Source organism: Cherax quadricarinatus, chromosome 46 (assembly GCF_038502225.1).
Source record: "Cherax quadricarinatus isolate ZL_2023a chromosome 46, ASM3850222v1, whole genome shotgun sequence".
Taxonomy (NCBI): domain Eukaryota; kingdom Metazoa; phylum Arthropoda; class Malacostraca; order Decapoda; family Parastacidae; genus Cherax; species Cherax quadricarinatus.
The window spans coordinates 1,205,992-1,224,652 of record NC_091337.1 but is presented as its reverse complement, the minus strand read 5'-3'; the positions used below and the strand labels follow the sequence as shown (position 1 = coordinate 1,224,652).

Here is an 18,661-nt window from a genome sequence, read left to right as displayed (position 1 = left end):
TACTCATTCATTCTTGCTTGTTTCATCTACTCTTGTTTCTACTTTACCCTCAGTTTCTCTACTTTCCCTTTCATCTGTTCTTGCTTCTTTCATGTACTCTGGCAAGTGGCTACTAGAAATTAACCCTCATCAAGCGTAAAGTTATGAAGAGTGGAATGGTAAAGAAGACCACACACGGAGTACAGGCTCGGGGGAGTGAGGGGGTCAAAGGCTGTAAACTTCACTCAAAAGAATAATTACCTCGGGGTGAAAACTGTACCAAGCATATCGCCTGAGGTGCGCATCAGCCGAATAACTGCTGGAGCAAACACTAATCTGGTGATTCTACAACTCTTAGCAAGGAGTGATTCATGACACATTGTACGGCACATGTATCAAGCCCGTCTTGAGGTACGCAGCCCAAGTTGTCTAGAATACAGGGTGCATGTGTAGGTGTATGACTGATTAGTTAGCGATCCAATCGAGTCATTTTAAAGCTGGTGTATCTTAGTGGTAAGCTGGAAGTGCCTCTGGGTCGTGTATCTTAGTGGTAGGTTGGAAGTGCCTCTGGGTCGTGTATCTTAGTGGTAAGTTGGAAGTGCCTCTGGGTCGTGTATCTTAGTGGTAAGTTGGAAGTGCCTCTGGGTCGTGTATCTTAGTGGTAAGCTGGAAGTGCCTCTGGGTCGTGTATCTTAGTGGTAGGTTGGAAGTGCCTCTGGATCGTGTATCTTAGTGGTAAGTTGGAAGTGCCTCTGGGTCGTGTATCTTAGTGGTAAGTTGGAAGTGCCTCTGGGTCGTGTATCTTAGTGGTAGGTTGGAAGTGCCTCTGGGTCGTGTATCTTAGTGGTAAGTTGGAAGTGCCTCTGGGTCGTGTATCTTAGTGGTAAGTTGGAAGTGCCTCTGGGTCGTGTATCTTAGTGGTAAGTTGGAAGTATCTCTGGGTCGTGTATCTTAGTGGTAGGTTGGAAGTGCCTCTGGGTCGTGTATCTTAGTGGTAAGTTGGAAGTGCCTCTGGGTCGTGTATCTTAGTGGTAAGTTGGAAGTGGCTCTGGGTCGTGTATCTTAGTGGTAAGTTGGAAGTGCCTATGGGTCGTGTATCTTAGTGGTAAGTTGGAAGTGCCTCTGGGTCGTGTATCTTAGTGGTAGGTTGGAAGTGCCTCTGGGTCGTGTATCTTAGTGGTAAGTTGGAAGTGCCTCTGGGTCGTGTATCTTAGTGGTAAGTTGGAAGTGCCTCTGGGTCGTGTATCTTAGTGGTAAGTTGGAAGTGCCTCTGGGTCGTGTATCTTAGTGGTAAGTTGGAAGTGCCTCTGGGTCGTGTATCTTAGTGGTAAGTTGGAAGTGCCTCTGGGTCGTGTATCTTAGTGGTAAGTTGGAAGTGCCTCTGGGTCGTGTATCTTAGTGGTAAGTTGGAAGTGCCTCTGGGTCGTGTATCTTAGTGGTAAGTTGGAAGTGCCTCTGGGTCGTGTATCTTAGTGGTAAGTTGGAAGTGCCTCTGGGTCGTGTATCTTAGTGGTAAGTTGGAAGTGCCTCTGGGTCGTGTATCTTAGTGGTAAGTTGGAAGTGCCTCTGGGTCGTGTATCTTAGTGGTAAGTTGGAAGTGCCTCTGGGTCGTGTATCTTAGTGGTAAGTTGGAAGTGCCTCTGGGTCGTGTATCTTAGTGGTAAGTTGGAAGTGCCTCTGGGTCGTGTATCTTAGTGGTAAGTTGGAAGTGCCTCTGGGTCGTGTATCTTAGTGGTAAGTTGGAAGTGCCTCTGGGTCGTGTATCTTAGTGGTAAGTTGGAAGTGCCTCTGGGTCGTGTATCTTAGTGGTAAGTTGGAAGTGCCTCTGGGTCGTGTATCTTAGTGGTAAGTTGGAAGTGCCTCTGGGTCGTGTATCTTAGTGGTAAGTTGGAAGTGCCTCTGGGTCGTGTATCTTAGTGGTAAGTTGGAAGTGCCTCTGGGTCGTGTATCTTAGTGGTAAGTTGGAAGTGCCTCTGGGTCGTATCTTAGTGGTAAGTTGGAAGTGCCTCTGGGTCGTGTATCTTAGTGGTAAGTTGGAAGTGCCTCTGGGTCGTGTATCTTAGTGGTAAGTTGGAAGTGCCTCTGGGTCGTGTATCTTAGTGGTAAGTTGGAAGTGCCTCTGGGTCGTGTATCTTAGTGGAAAGTTGGAAGTGCCTCTGGGTCGTGTATCTTAGTGGTAAGTTGGAAGTGCCTCTGGGTCGTGTATCTTAGTGGTAAGTTGGAAGTGCCTCTGGGTCGTGTATCTTAGTGGTAAGTTGGAAGTGCCTCTGGGTCGTGTATCTTAGTGGTAAGTTGGAAGTGCCTCTGGGTCGTGTATCTTAGTGGTAAGTTGGAAGTGCCTCTGGGTCGTGTATCTTAGTGGTAAGTTGGAAGTGCCTCTGGGTCGTGTATCTTAGTGGTAAGTTGGAAGTGCCTCTGGGTCGTGTATCTTAGTGGTAAGTTGGAAGTGCCTCTGGGTCGTGTATCTTAGTGGTAAGTTGGAAGTGCCTCTGGGTCGTGTATCTTAGTGGTAAGTTGGAAGTGCCTCTGGGTCGTGTATCTTAGTGGTAAGTTGGAAGTGCCTCTGGGTCGTGTATCTTAGTGGTAAGTTGGAAGTGCCTCTGGGTCGTGTATCTGTCAATTTGTCATTGTTACTGAAGAAATTGTGATATTAGTTACCATGAAATAACTTGTGAAGGTTTCTCCTGACTGGCATCAGATTTTCAGTGCGAATATTTAACTGCATTAGAAACTTGCTCCGTACTCTGTACTGTACCACAGTGCCCCGTGGCCTGGTGGCAAAAGCTCTCGCTTCACACGGCGAGTGTCCGGGTTCGATTCCCGGCGAGGGTAGAAACATTGGGCGTGTTTCCTTATATGAGTTGTCCATGTTCACTCATTAGTAAAATGGGTACCTGGGTGTTAGTCGACTGGTGTGGGTCGCATCCTGGGACAAAATCGACCTAATTTGTATGAAATTCTCTGCGTAATAAGGGGCTTTCTATATAGTAGTATGTCATTGATGTATACCTGTATACCTTGCACATGTACTTGTAGAAATAAAGATATTATTATTAATCTTTCCGCGTGTAGTGAGGTAGATCTGGGTTCGGCTTCGAACAGGCAGAACTGCAAGAAGGCTAGTTCTTGTGAAGGTGACTACCGTCAAGGAAGACACGTTGAGCCATCTTAGAGGGTAATATTTAACTCGTATGGGTAACAGCTGGTAAATGGGCTTGATCCGAGGAAATCGAAAGTAGCTCCGGTTCCTTGGATCAGTGCTCATCAGCGGCATCAAGGTACTCCCCTTGAATTGAGAGTAATCCTTAAATATGGCGGAGAGCGTGGAGAGTTGAGTTTGTGCGCGCACATTCCTTCAGGATCCCACCTGAGATCTTATCTCAGCCCACCGCTGCATCTCTACTAACAACTAACAACTATTTATTGGCTTCCTCTTCAGATATTTGTATTAACAACAAATAAAGTTAACTACATTACATTTACTATAGTTTGGTTATTATCTGTGTGTAAGCTACAGTGACAGAAATACTCATAACTAAGCCTTAGCCTGGCTACCTACTTGACGGATGTTCCGGGGGTCAACACCCCCGCGGCCCAGTCCTCCACCAGGCCTCCCGGTGGATCAGAGCCTGATCGAACCACAGCCCGGCTGATTGGGTACTGATTTTAGGTATTTGTCCAGCTCCCTCCTGAAGGCAGCCAGGGGTCTACTACAACATCAGTTTGTTTACAGCGCAAGTTGCCCTGTAAATGTGCGTGTCTACGTTCATGTTACAGTAGAGTTATAGATCAAAACAGGATTTAACTGCATATGTATGACATTCTCATTAATTATTTACTCTTTTTTAATGTTATCTCTAATGATTGACACAGGTAAACGATGACTGCATTAAATTTTTCCATCAAAACGCCTTCTTTAACTAACTGATCAGTTCTGTCTTTGTAGCGGTAATTCAACGTGTGATAGAATCAATAAGAATTGTGCGTTAATTTCTTTCTCTTATTTTTAATATCTATATCTGGTTTCTCAAGTGATCATGTTGTGAGAATCATTATGTGAATCAAATGTCTTCAGTGATGACAGAGTCAGTTGTAGTCAATGAATCAGGTTCATAGTCATGAATTAACTTAAGTGTCATTAGGATGGTAAACAATTCAGTCAGTAATGTAGGAGGCTAGGTATTAATTCTTACATTTAACTCAACATGGTTGGTACACTTCTTATCTAGTAAAGTGTTAACAAGAACAGATGTAGCTTTGCCAGTGGACTCTTTGTTTAGAAGCATCAGTGTATATAATTTATGAAATCTTCATACTAACAGTATGGTGAGAAATTTCTGCTTGAATGTTGCCTAATGCAACTGAATTAAGAAAGGGCCGGAAGAGACGTAGCCAAAATTCTCAGTTCCTGAATGAAGAACTTGAAGACGCGACGCAGCTTTTTGTTTGTCTTCCGCCACTAATGAAGCTGGTTACGTACGTGTGTCCTGCTGGCGTGTGGTTGGTCACTTCCGTCTGAAAACCACCGTCTAGTCTTCCACTTCCTCAGCACAAGTGGCTGATCACTTCCTCTTGACAACCACCGTCTACCCTCCCTCCCTCTTCCCTAACATGACTCGTTGGTCATGCCCTTCGACAACCACCGTCTACCTTTCCCCTTACACACACAGACATGTAATCCCAGTTTTTAAGAAAGGAGGCAGTGTTAAACTGCAGACCAGCGTCACTTGTATATGTAGCATGTAAAGTTATGGAGAAGATTATCAGAAGATTTTCAGAGGTATTAGCTAGAATTCTACTCAAAACAAACCCTACTATCACATGGCAACCTAGAGTTACCTTCACTACTGCTGCTACTACTACCACCTATCTTTCACCTCACGTGGTACCTATATATATACCGTCTGTGTCCTCGTATTGTTTGTAACAGCTTGACAAAGCTTCTGGAGAGCGAAACGTTGTCACAGTAAAATGTCACGTTTGATGCATGTGCCTAATTACCTAACAGAATAAGACAGGAGAGAGAGCGGGATGGGTAGATTGCATTTTCCTGGACTGTAAGAAGGCTTCTGGCACAGTCCCGCACAAGAGACTTGTACAAAAGCTAGAACAGAAAGTAGGAATAACAGGAAAAGCAATACAATGGATCAAGACATAAACGACAGGAAGGAAACAACGAGTGATGGTCCGTGACGAAGTGTCGGAATGGGTGCATGTGACGAGTGGAGTTCCACATGGGTCACCCCTCAAGGAAGGTTCCTTGATGTTGGTGAGGGGCTCTTGATTTAGGGAATTGGATCTGTGCTCCAGTTCCCCAAATTAAGCCTGAATGCCTTCCACATCCCCCCCCCCCAGGCGCTGTATAATCCTCCGGGTTTAGCGCTTCCCCCTTGATTGTAATAATAATCCACATGGGTCAGTCCTAGGGCCGGTGCGGTTTCTTTTATTCGTGAATGACATGACAGAAGGGATAGAGTCAGAGATATCCCTGTTACCAGACGACGTGAAACTAATGCGAAAAATACAAGCGGACGAGGATCAGGAATGATTACAAAGGGATCTGGAAAGGCTGCAAGTATGGTCTTACAAGTGGTTCCTGGAACCTAACCCTATCAGGGGCAAAGTTATGAAGCTTGTGGAAGGTCAAAGAAGACTGCAGACGGAGTACAAGCTCGGGAGGCAAAGGCTGAATTGTCAGGAAGTGAAATAATCTGGAGAGTGAAGTGGCAGAGGGAGGATCCATATATAGCTTTAAGAAGAAGTACGATAGAGCTCTTGAAGCTGGGAGAGAGTAGACCTAGTAGCTTCCAGCGAAGAGACGGGGCCAGGAGCTGTGAATCGACCCCTGCATCCACATACAGGCGGGTACACATGAACGCACACACGGTAGGAAGTGGTACAGTCACCGAAAATTTCCATAAAAGGGACAGCCTGTGTCTGAGCCTCTTCTAATCACCTTGTTAGAAAAATTAGAGACCACAAAACTGACAATGACAAATGTGGTAGGATTAGATTTTGCCGCTGAAGCGATAAAGATGGCGTCTGTGAAGGCTGAAAGAGGACTACATAGTTTTGGCAGGGAACCGGTTTATAAGATGGCTAGGATCTTTAACATGACATAATAGAACGTTGTTAGTGACAGCAAAATGAACAAGTCTTTCATGTTTCTAGTCTGTCAGAAAGAAAACGGCCACTTTCAACAATAAATTGGAGAGGGTACGAGAAGCAGGAAACGGAGAACACAGCGGAAGTATCAGTGGCAGGAGAAGTGTGAGAAAGTGTATTAGGTTCACGAGGTGTAAGTCAGAGACTGGAAGTTGCTATAATATTTTCTAAAGCTAGAAACAGAACAGCGAAGAGTGGAAATTTCAGGTAGGTGAAGGTAGACAGATGCCAGTGTGCACAGTGTTGCGGTAGAGGGGAAAAAGGAAAAAACTATCACACAAGGGTAGATATGAACATCAAGAAAGGAAATTAGTGAGTTAGCCTTAAACTTGACACACACACACGGAGCAATATTATTAAGAGCAACAAGAAAGAGTAAGCCACTCGGCCAGCTGGCTCAAATAAGATTAAAGGTGATGGCGGACTTTGTTACAAAAAAACGGGATATCTAATAAGCATAGAGATCTCCAGTGAATACTAGAAAGGACTGCCCTTCTAGCATCCAGCCTGTTACTGGGTTTTTGTAACAAGTAGTCAGTATCCTGGTCCAATTATCCATTAGAACTTAGTAAGATTCAATAGTGCTTCAGGATTACAACTGGTAGGCTACTAACTAAAGAAATTAAAATTTAATAAGTTTATTAATAACAATAAAGTTATCTACGCGTATATTATCAAAGTAAATTATAGTAATCAATTGAATATAATATAGGATACAAGTTGCTACACTCCTCTCGTGTACAGTAGTATTGTGCTGAAGGCACATATCACATCTTCATGGCTTTTAAGTACCGTCTGGTACATTATTAACATTTAATAACATAATACAAATATATACAAGTAAGTTTGTGTGTATGTGTGTAAGTGCTCTAAGTAGTTCGTTATATCTCAAGACTCGACTAGACTTAACCAGTGACTGACTAATAGTCCTCACATAAACTGACTTCTTGACCAACCTGGCAATCAGAACAGCTTGCTTGAACAATAAAACGACTGATAAGCCAAACAGCAATATAACAAGCAACAACGACACAGAATCAGGAACAAGGAGATAATATAACGACACGAAGTAGGGACTATCTGCAGATCCTCCACAAAAGTCACAAAACTCACTACTGAATCTAAGTTCAGCATAAGAAAATCCCCGACTGTGACAGTACACAGATACCAGTACAAGTTATGTCAGAAGCTACAGCTCAGGACTGAGTTTCTCAGTGTCTATGAGACACACAACCTCAATACAACGTCGAAAATCACTAAGTCTAGACCATGTTCTGTGAACAGAGTTACACAGAACCAACAACAAAAAAGCGACAGAGACGATCTTCCAACAAGGGCCAGCAATGGAGAGTTAGAGAGGCTGTGTTGTTGGAAGGCACGTCAAACCGACAATAATCAGAGCAGGCCAGGCAGAGTCTCACTCCTGGTGAGGTATGATCACCCACCCTGATCACGTGACTCCATGGACTGCTGCTGCCCAGCAACTACAGAGAAGCCGGCAGGGAAACAAGCGGAGCGATAGTTAGACAATGCTTTCAGCTACTGAACACTTGAACTAAGAGCATTGAATAATATATAAATGTTACATCCTACCTAATAATATAACTAAGTCAAATAATAATATAAAGCAATATATTTACGATTTAGCTATTATCGCAAATATAAGCAATATAAAATTATATGAACAGGCAATATACATTATATACATTGTGACCCATTCAGGAGTCACAACAGACCTAAATACAACACCAGAATGAAGGAACACTGCAGCAGGCCTACTGGCCCATGCTAGGCAGGCCTAACTCACACCCACTCATATACCTCAACAACTTATATTTAAACACAGTCAAAGTTTTTTGCCTCTATGACGCTACCTGGGAGTTTGTTCTACTCATCTACAACTCTACTACCTAACCAGTACCTGCATATATCCTTTCTAAATCTAAATTTGTCCAACTTGAATTCATTGCTGCGAGTCCCGTCTTGGTTAGATATTTCCAAAACGCTATTTAAATCCTCTATATTTATTTATATTCTGCATATGTACACTTCAATCACACCTGACTTAATTCTACAACTTATCGTAGTTAAGGTTTCTAATACATGGAATTAACTTAGACGTCCTTCTCTGTCTTCTTTTCAGCGTATTAACATCCATCCTGTAATATGGAGGCCAGACGAAGCTGACTGATAAGAGATAAGAGACGGGGCCAGGAGCTAGGTCTCGACTCTTGGAAACACAACTAAGTAAATTCAACTAGGCTATCACACACACACACACACACACACACACACACACACACACACACACACACACTGGTCCATACTGGAGTATGCAGCACCAGTCTGGAACCCACACCTGGTCAAGCACGTCAAGAAGTTAGAGAAAGTACAAAGGTTTGCAACAAGGCTAGTCCCAGAGCTCAAGGGAATGTCGTACGAGAAAAGGTTAAGGGAAATCGGACTGACGACACTGGAGGACAGAAGGGTCAGGGGAGACATGATAACGACATACAAGATACTGCGGGGAATAGACAAGGTGGACAGAGATAGGATGTTCCAGAGAGGGGACACAGGGACAAGGGGTCACAACTGGAAGCTGAAGACTCAGACGAGTCACAGGGACGTTAGGAAGTATTTCTTCAGTCATAGAGTTGTCAGCAAGTGGAATAGCCTAGTAAGTGAAGAAGTGGAGGCAGGAACCATACATAGTTTTAAGAAGAGGTATGACAAAGCTCAGGAAGCAGAGAGAGAGAGGACCCAGCAGCGATCAGTGAAGAGGCGGGGCCAGGAGCTTAGTCTCGACCCCTGCAACCACAATTAGGTGAGTACAATTAGGTGAGTACACACACACACACACACACACACACACACACACACACACACACACACACACACTACAATGATGAAGGAAGGTTCCATAAGGTACACATTTAAAAGTAGTTCTGATAGGGCCCACGAGACTATGTGGACCCGTTAGTGACTAGTTAAAATACACACGTTAAAAGGCAGGGCCAGGAGCTGACGCTTGACCCCTGCATCGACGAGCAGGTGAGTACACACTCTTAAAAAAAAAGATATTGTGAATATCATGTATCACCTACCTTGGGCCACTTGGGGTTGAGCTCCCGCGCCTTGGTGGCATCCTGGAGGGCGTGGGCGAACTTGGCGAGCTTGATGTGGGCGGCGGAGCGGTTGGAGTAGAGGATGTGGTTGTGGGGATCGAGAGCGATGGCCTCGGTGTAGAGGGCCACCGCTGTCTCGAAGTCCCCAGACTGGCACGCAGCATTACTCTGACGAACCTTTTCCAGAAACAGAGCCTTCGACCCGCCGCCCTCAACCTCGCCTTCAACCTCCAACTGTATCAAGGAGAGAAACTGTGGTCACTCACTCATAATTGTCGAGGAATACACAAATAAGGCGCACATGGGAGAACGAAACTTATGGCCACATTTTGGTCCGACTTGAACCATTAAATGAGTCACACATGGGGAAGCGCTAAGCACGTAGGGGGTCATACAGCGCCTAAAGAATGGGAGGTATCAGGTTTAAGACAAGGGAGGAGAAGCTCCATAGTGACTAATAACTTGCATAACAACGTCCAAGAGCCTTAGACGGAATAAATGCAGAAACTTCCATTTAAGTGACAGAGGTATTATTATTATTATTATTAAACTTTGACAAAGGGTAGAAAATAGCTTCTAATTCAGTGAGATTGAAAAGTTTCCTCCAGCGACACCTCGACTTTCCAAGAGAGTCATCTGATGTAGGAAAAAAAATGAAGGCCGGCCACTGGTCATTGCATGTGGGAGAGAGGAGATGCCAGGAAGGTCAATTATTATAACAATTTTAGTCTCATTTACAACAGAGAAGAGTGCAAGTTATTTGTGAGGTCGTCAGCCTAGTGTTGTCTCATGAAGAACTACAGTCCTGGGAGCTGAAATGAGATGCTGTCTTGGGCGATAGTCAACAAGTATTACGTGTCCTGGACACGTAATACAGAGAGCAATCCTGTATTTTAGATGACTTTTCCCGCCTGAACACTTGGGTGAAACGTCATCTACAATAAAGATTTACTCTCCATTACGTGTCTTTTCACCTGGAATGAGTTGGATGGGGAAGTGCAGGATATAAATTCTGTATACAGCTTTGAGATTGATTAGGTACACGAGGTAAGACTCCAGTAATGTTGGTCTAAACATTTTAAAAGATGGATCAGGAGCCGAGATTCCAGTTCCACAAACAAATATTTTAAGAGATGTATCAGAAGCTGGTATTCCCCGCCCATCCCCACAAACACAAATCACTGAATACTCTTAATAAGTTTTCAGCGGATTTAAAACTACACCTCTGTCAGCAAAAGAAACATTCTTCATTTATAGTGACACAGTTTCCATCGTAGTGTAATACAGAAAAAAATGAAAACAGTTAATAATGACACTTTAAATTTCACGAATATTGTGTATCTCGAAGCTTTTAAACTTCCCTCTTTTGAAGAAAGATTTTTATTTACATTTTGCCCACTGGGGTGAGCTTATAGGGCACCACCTCCCATCCTAGTGTAGCCTATCGACTACACTAGGATAATTAAGACTGCATTTAACCTACTCATCACCAGACAAGAATACTTTAATCCTGAATATAGGAATCAGATTCTCAGCGCATTTACGCTGAGAAATATACACCTCTTGGTGTATATTTCCTTGTCTACTCTTGTATTCTGCTGCATTTTGAGACATAGTGCGGGAATGTGTGTTTATCCTCCTCTCCAAAAGCTTTACACTGTCTTTCTACTCTTGGAGTTGCGACACCAACCTGCCACTGTAGGTTTAAGAAAGATAAACAAAACGTGTACATGTAATTTATTTGTGGAATGACTTCAGTGTGTGAGTGCTTGAGTAAGACCAGAGGCTTGACGTGTGGACACATGCAGTGCCACTCACTGACCCACATTCTATCCATATTGTTTAATGATGTATCACAGTTTTACCAAAGGGAAAAAAAGATCTTTTATTGCTCTTGTAGTAATTTTCGTGTATTATATAACGTTTAAAACAGTGATATAATCTCAGCAATACTGTAACTTAATGGCTACACAAATATTATCTTGTCTACAATAACCCGCACATAGGAGAGAGGAGCTTACGACGACGTTTCGGTCCGATTTGGACCATTTACAGAATCACACATCAGTTAGTGTGACTATAAATGGTCCAAGTCGGACCGAGACGTCGTCGTAAGCTCCTCTCTCCTATGTGCGGGTTATTTGTGTATTGTTCCAGTCACGGTATTGAGCCTTTTTGTTCATTATCTTGTAATTTGTGACATTTAGTTACTTTCCTCCAAATAATAATTTACCAACAAGTGGACAGATGTTCAACGTTCCTTAATCTTGTGTCGTATGATACTTCAACTCTGCTGCTTCACAGTTACTTCTAGTAACTTTCTTCTGTACCTGTCTTGTACTTCGACGACTAACACAGTATTGCTCTAAGCTATAACGTAGCATGTTTAGTTGTGGAAGATTGCATATTCACTGATGTGATGAGGGACAAAACCAACATGTTGGCAATAAAACGTATATAAGTTTTCTCTCATTACTGACATAGTGTTTATTACACTCCAACAATTATCACTCGTGGATACGTATGTAAATATCATGAGTGATATGTTTGATAAACCAGACATTTCAATAATTCTCAAATAAATTTATATCTATGTTCCTGAACGCCATGTCTTTGTGCTTTATGTTTACAAAATTTATTGAATGGAGGAAAAGTAGCTGACGGTGGCAGCCAAATGTTAAAAAAACTATCAACATCTACAGGTTCATTGTGATAAAATGTGCCCCCACCCACATTTGACCACGCCTTCAACTTCAACACTTTCCACTGCAAGTCTCATCCTTATACCTCTGTATTAGAATGATAAAACCTTGCAAGCGAAACTTTTCTGATCATAAATACACATAATTTTTAAAGGGGTTGACCGGTAGGCCAGCTGAAGGTCTCGGTCATATGACTGAAAGCTCCAGCGGCGGGTCACCATATGACTAAGACCCGCGTCAGGAAACACTTGTCCTATTTTCTGATAAATCTTACCTTACACTTGTATTGCACATCTGCTTTTATCATCAACTTGTGAGTATTATACCTTTAATCTAAATTTAGGATAAAGGTCTGTGTATTGCAGGTTGAGGAGCTTACATTACCGGAGTAATAATAGAGGTGTGCAAAGATGCTACCACTCAGACCAGCAGGAGTAAGTCAGCGGTCACTTCTGCCAGCTAACCTGGAGTCCATGTGTCAAATCCATCAATCTTGAGAAAAGTACAGACAGCATATGCTGTTTGTACAGTCTGTATAGCATATGTCTGTCTGTACTTTTCTCATGACTGATGGACGGAGCACATTGACTCCAGGCTGAAGGACTGATTACCTCATTCTCCTCTTCATCTTTCACCGTTGAACTGAAGAAGCTACTCCGCTGCCTCAGGTCCATCCCAACAGAGACACAAACAGCTAGCCTACCCTCCCCTGCCCCCGGTCCATCCCAACAGAGACACAAACAGCTAGCCTACCCTCCCCTGCCCCCGGTCCATCCCAACACAGACACAAACAGCCAGCCTACCCTCCCCTGCCTCCGGTCCATCCCAACACAGACACAAACAGCCAGCCTACCCTCCCCTGCCCCCGGTCCATCCCAACAGACACACACAGCCAGCCTACCCTCCCCTACTCCCGGTCCATCCCAACACAGGCACAAACAGCCAGCCTACCCTCCCCTGCCTCCGGTCCATCCCAACACAGACACAAACAGCCAGCCTACCCTCCCCTACCCCCGGTCCATCCCAACAGACACAAACAGCCAGCCTACCCTCCCCTACCCCCGGTCCATCCCAACAGACACAAACAGCCAGCCCTCCCCTACCCCCGGTCCATCCCAACATACACAAACAGCCAGCCTACCCTCCCCTGCCCCCGGTCCATCTCAACAGACACAAACAGCCAGTCTACCCTCCCCTGCCCCCGGTCCATCCCAACAGACACAAACAGCCAGCCTACCCTCCCCTACCCCCGGTCCATCCCAACAGACACAAACAGCCAGCCTACCCTCCCCTACCCCCGGTCCATCCCAACACAGACACAAACAGCCAGCCTACCCTCCCCTGCCCCCGGTCCATCCCAACACAGACACAAACAGCCAGCCTACCCTCCCCTACCCCCGGTCCATCCCAACAGACACAAACAGCCAGCCTACCCTCCCCTACCTCCGGTCCATCCCAACACAGACACAAACAGCCAGCCTACCCTCCCCTGCCCCCGGTCCATCCCAACACAGACACAAACAGCTAGCCAACCCTCCCCTGCCCCCGGTCCATCCCAACACAGACACAAACAGCTAGCCTACCCTCCCCTACCTCCGGTCCATCCCAACAGACACAAACAGCCAGCCTACCCTCCCCTTCCCCCGGTCCATCCCAACAGACACAAACAGCCAGCCTACCCTCCCCTGCCCCCGGTCCATCCCAACAGACACAAACAGCCAACCTACCCTCCCCTACCCCCGGTCCATCCCAACAGACACAAACAGCCAGCCTACCCTCCCCTGCCCCCGGTCCATCCCAACACAGGATATCTGTAACAAATTAAAAAGCCAATTCGTCGAGGCAGAACTAAATTACAACAACCCAAAGTGAAGCTGTGGTCGATTATTATGATTTAAAGTTTCTCATTATTATTATTTATTATTACTATTATTATTAATTACTATAGCAGCAAAAGGAGTAATAGCAGCAAAGAGTAATAGCGTATCCTTATTATATTTTATTGGTTTTATTGTTGCCAATGGTATGGAGATCCTGGTTATGAGAAATCATTATTATAATGGCCACCAGTAAAACATTCAGTTTACTTCTTGGTTGCAGTATACATGTCTTGACGTCAGTGTAGCTCTTCTAACACTGAACTATCATACCATGACCTGTCATAACAACAATCAATTTATTTATACACCCTAATAGATTTAACGATATTTTATACAGTTTCCACCGAATAGCCATCATTTCATACCCCCCCCCCTTCTCTCTCTCTCTCTCTCTATCTCTCTCTCTCTCTCTCCCTCCAAGACCTTCATACACATAGCAACAAAACAAAGAATTACGAACTCACACAGTAAATTATAACAAAATTGGCCCCTCCCCGGCCACGGGAGATAGACAATATAGCCAGTTTAACAATACAACATCCTCCCTCATCAAGTGTATAATTTTAAAACCTGCTGAGTTGGCAGCGATCTCCAGGCAGACGACGATCATGGGAGTACATGGGAAAGACTCACTCCAGACGACTTTTCAATGTACACACACACACACACACACACACACACACACACACACACACACACACACACACACACACAGGCTATTTGTTGAAGAGGACTACCTAGTCTTGCAATATGTATTTTAATAGAGACATGGATGGTTGCTACCTGTACTTCAGTTAAGTGGAGACAGTATAGCAGAAGTCTCTCTCTCTCTCTCTCTCTCTCTCTCTCTCTCTCTCTCTCTCCATTCTTCATCACACTGCCGTAGTGAGAGACAAAAACGTAACGAGATATGTGGATGTAGACTGTCGGATGTAGAATACAACTACCACCACCACTAAAGCTACTGACATTACTACTGTTACTCCCCTCAAGGGAGGTTCCTGACGCTGGTGAGGGGCTCTTGATCAAGGACATTGGATCTGTGCTCCAGTTCCCTGAATTAAACCTGAATACCTTCCATCCCCCCAACAGGCACTGTATAATCCCTACTGGTTTAGCGCTCCCCATAATAATAACCTCTGTTACTACCACTACTAATATTATTACTAAAACTACTAATATTACTACTACTGCTCATAATAATAATAATAATAATAATAATAATAATAATCATAATAATAATAATAATGCTACAAGCACATAGAAGCTCTGGAGAATTAATGGTGGATCGGTGTTAGAGAAGTATTTCAAGTGTCATCAAGATTGCAGACTACAGCCACAGTCACAGACAGTCACAGTCAGCCAGTCACAGACACAGACAGCCACAGACAGTCACAGACATTCACAGACAGTCACAGTCAGCCAGTCACAGACACAGACAGCCACAGACAGTCAAAGACAACACTGTATCTACTATCTATCCAGCCCCTTCATTGGAACTCCTTGAATCATTATTCACCAAGTACTTATTCACTGCTTATTAAAGGACTTAAAATGTTTTAATGATTGCAGAAGAAGAATGTTGCCACAGAGTTTTATTTCGCTGTTTCTTGTTATTTTACATTTTTTCCACAAGTTGTTTTTCACGTATGTCTCAGATTCGTTAATTATCTTACAGATATGAATGAGATCTCGTACGTCTCCATTTTTTTTTTTACTCGAAACAGTCAGCACTTCCGAGTTTCTTTATAAGTTTAATGAAGACACGAGATTTACTGGTGTTCTTTGCACCTTGTCTAGCTTATCTTCCTCTTTCATATAAATGAAAACCAAATTTGGTCAGTAAATTCAAGGTGAGGTCTGGTAAGTGGGTTTTAAGTTTTAGTTTTGTTTCAGTTTTTTTCTAATTGAAATTTCTAGCTAAGAAGCTAAGCATTCTGATGACATTCTTGCTCGAAGTCAGACAATGTTTACAATATTTTTGGTCAGTGCTAAAGTCCTTCTGGTCCTTAGTCTAGGCTAGTGATTGCCACACATTATATTTGTGTTTCACATGGATAAGCATCACCGTTTCTCAGTGGTAAAGTTGACATTTTTCTTCATAGACAGAGCTTGTCCAAGTACTTTTCAGTACTTAGAATGTTGGTAAGATAAGATAAGATAGGATTTCGTTCGGATTTTTAATCCTGGAGGGTTAGCCACCCAGGATAACCCAAGAAAGTCAGTGCGTCATCGAGGACTGTCTAACTTATTTCCATTGGGGTCCTTAATCTTGTCCCCCAGGATGCCACCCACACCAGTCGACTAACACCCAGGTACCTATTTGCTGCTAGGTGAACAGGACAACAGGTGTAAGGAAACGTGTCGAAATGTTTCCACCCGCCGGGAATCGAACCCGGGCCCTCCGTGTGTGAAGCGGGAGCTTTAGCCACCAGGCCACCGGGCCACCAATTTTCAAGTTCCCATATTTTTTTGTCGTCTGCAAACTTTCCAATTTTAAATGTTACTTGTTAATAGATCATTTCTGTATACTAGGAATAAAAAGGCTGAGCCAAAGCATGATCTCTGAGGAATTTCACTTCTAGCGCTGTTTCTTATCGATGAGTTAGTCCCTGATCTAAGCCAGGCCTGGTCATGGACTGGTCGAGGCCTGGTCATGGACTGGTCGAGGCCTGGTCATGGACTGGTCGAGGCCTGGTCATGGACTGGTCGAGGCCTGGTCATGGACTGGTCGAGGCCTGGTCATGGACTGGTCGAGGCCTGGTCATGGACTGGTCTTTAACATGTATACTGTCAAAAGTGCTAAGAAGATTCCAAGGAAAAGGATATTACGGACGGTGGAGAGAAGCTTCCTTGCACGGAGATAGAAAACAAACTTTCTGGAGCTCTATTACATTAACAGACTTAAAAAAAGAAAGACAGGGATGGGCGGAATGCAACTTCTTGAACTTAACGAAAGCATTTTTTTTTTTTTACATTACCACACCAGAGATTAGTCCAGAAATTGAGGAACACGGAAAGTCAGAGTGTACCTAAGGCAGAGATAAACAATCGGAGACAAGATATCAGAATGAGAGAGACTAACGAGTAGGATCCCACAAGGATCTGTATTAGGACCGCTACTGCTCCTAATATTGGTGAAGCCTAACCAGATGGAATCGAGTCATGTGTGTTTCTGTTTACTGGTGACAAAATAATAAGAAGAAGAGGAGGAGAGGACAGAGATAAACTCCAGGGAGGCCTCAACAGACTGCAGGTATGCGACAAACAAGTAGCGTCTAGAGGTCAACCTAAATAAATACTAGGTCATGAGATTTGGAGGTGAGGGTAGACCAGACGACGACCACAACATTTTTCGGATAGAAGCTACAAATATGAGAATGACAATGTTAGACACGATTACGACATACCAAATTTTGACAGGAATTCATAGAAGTGATAAAGACAGACCGAGTTAAGAGGACTATGTAGAATTAAGAGGACCGTGTAAAAGCTGAAAACAAGATGGTCCATAAAACTAAGGAAGTATCTCTTTAGTCTCATGGTGACTGAAAAAATGAAATGACTTTAATGAAGATTTGTTGAGGGAAACTCAATACGCAGCATCAAGAGCAGATACGATAAGGCCCACGTGGCCGAAAATTAGTGATTCTTACGAAAGTATTCTAAGAAGTGGGGCCGGGAGCCGAGTCTCGACCCCCAAAAACAAAACTCGGCGAGTGCAACTTGGTGAGCACAGACAAAACTCACTCAGGCGATACATAGTGAAAGACTAACAACTTCTCTAACTACTAAAAACGTGAATAATCTGTATGACGCAACACTGAAGATGGAACACCATGAACACAGCTCTACTCTTGTAACTGCAAATAAGTAATCAAAAAAAGGTAATCTCCCACACACCACACAAGACACTACATATATCAGGAAATACCTCTTACCACACACTGACCACATCACACTCAACACTGGTCGAGTTTCGTAATAAACATCATCATCATCCCCACATTTCTCCAGGTAATCGCTATCCCCTTTTCCCGTATGTGGAGATTTACACTCACTGTTTTTTTTCAGGTCACTATTTCCTCATTCACCGCCCTTTTTCCTAGTTCCCCAGTCACCTGACCCTTCTCCAGTTCCTCTTTCCACGTCCACATTTTTTCCATTTCCGTGTTTCTTATATCTGTCCTCTTACTACGTTTAGTGTCTCTTGCTCTTCCAATTTTTATTTCGTTGTCTCATCTTTATCATTTCCTTCTCCTCTCTTTAATACGCTCATCCCTTCCACCTTCGTCTTATTTTGCAAACCTTCACAAGCTTTCTTCTCTTTCACTTTCTTTCCACTGTTCCTCTCTTCTTTTCCTCCCCTTCTCAATTCCCATTGCTCCTCTTATCGCGCCTCATCTCCCACTTTCCAATGTTCTTTTCTTTTTCTTCCTGCCTCTATCCCACCCTTATGTCCATCCATCCCACCTCATTTCTACCCTCCAATCTATTTGTTCATCCCCCTCATCTTTTCTCCTCCCTCCTACCCTTCTCCCAACCTCACATTTCTCCCTCCAAACCCCTCCCCACAGTCCCAGGCTGGGCCGCAGAGGACCCAAAGACCGTGTTGAAGCCTTCAGGGTGGAATGAGCGAGACCACTGAATTACTCCACGTTCCAGGACACATTCCAGTGAGGCCAATGAATTACTCCACGTTCCAGGACACATTCCAGTGAGAGTACTATAATTTAAGTTCCAGGACATATTCCAGCAGAGTGATTAAATTACTCCACGTTCCAAGATACATGCCAGTGAGGGTACAACA

General features: G+C 43.9%; 1 protein-coding gene across 4 annotated transcripts in view; it reads right to left on the bottom strand.

Moving 5' to 3' along the window:
• Positions 1-18,661, bottom strand: part of LOC128696639 (tetratricopeptide repeat protein 28) — a 476,495-nt gene that overhangs the window by 391,083 nt on the left and 66,751 nt on the right. For all 4 annotated transcript variants that reach the window (XM_070094432.1, XM_070094429.1, XM_070094431.1 and 1 more), the window contains one exon: positions 9,249-9,503. In XM_070094432.1, coding sequence (XP_069950533.1) covers positions 9,249-9,503 — 255 coding nt within the window. The remainder of the gene's footprint in view (positions 1-9,248; positions 9,504-18,661) is intronic.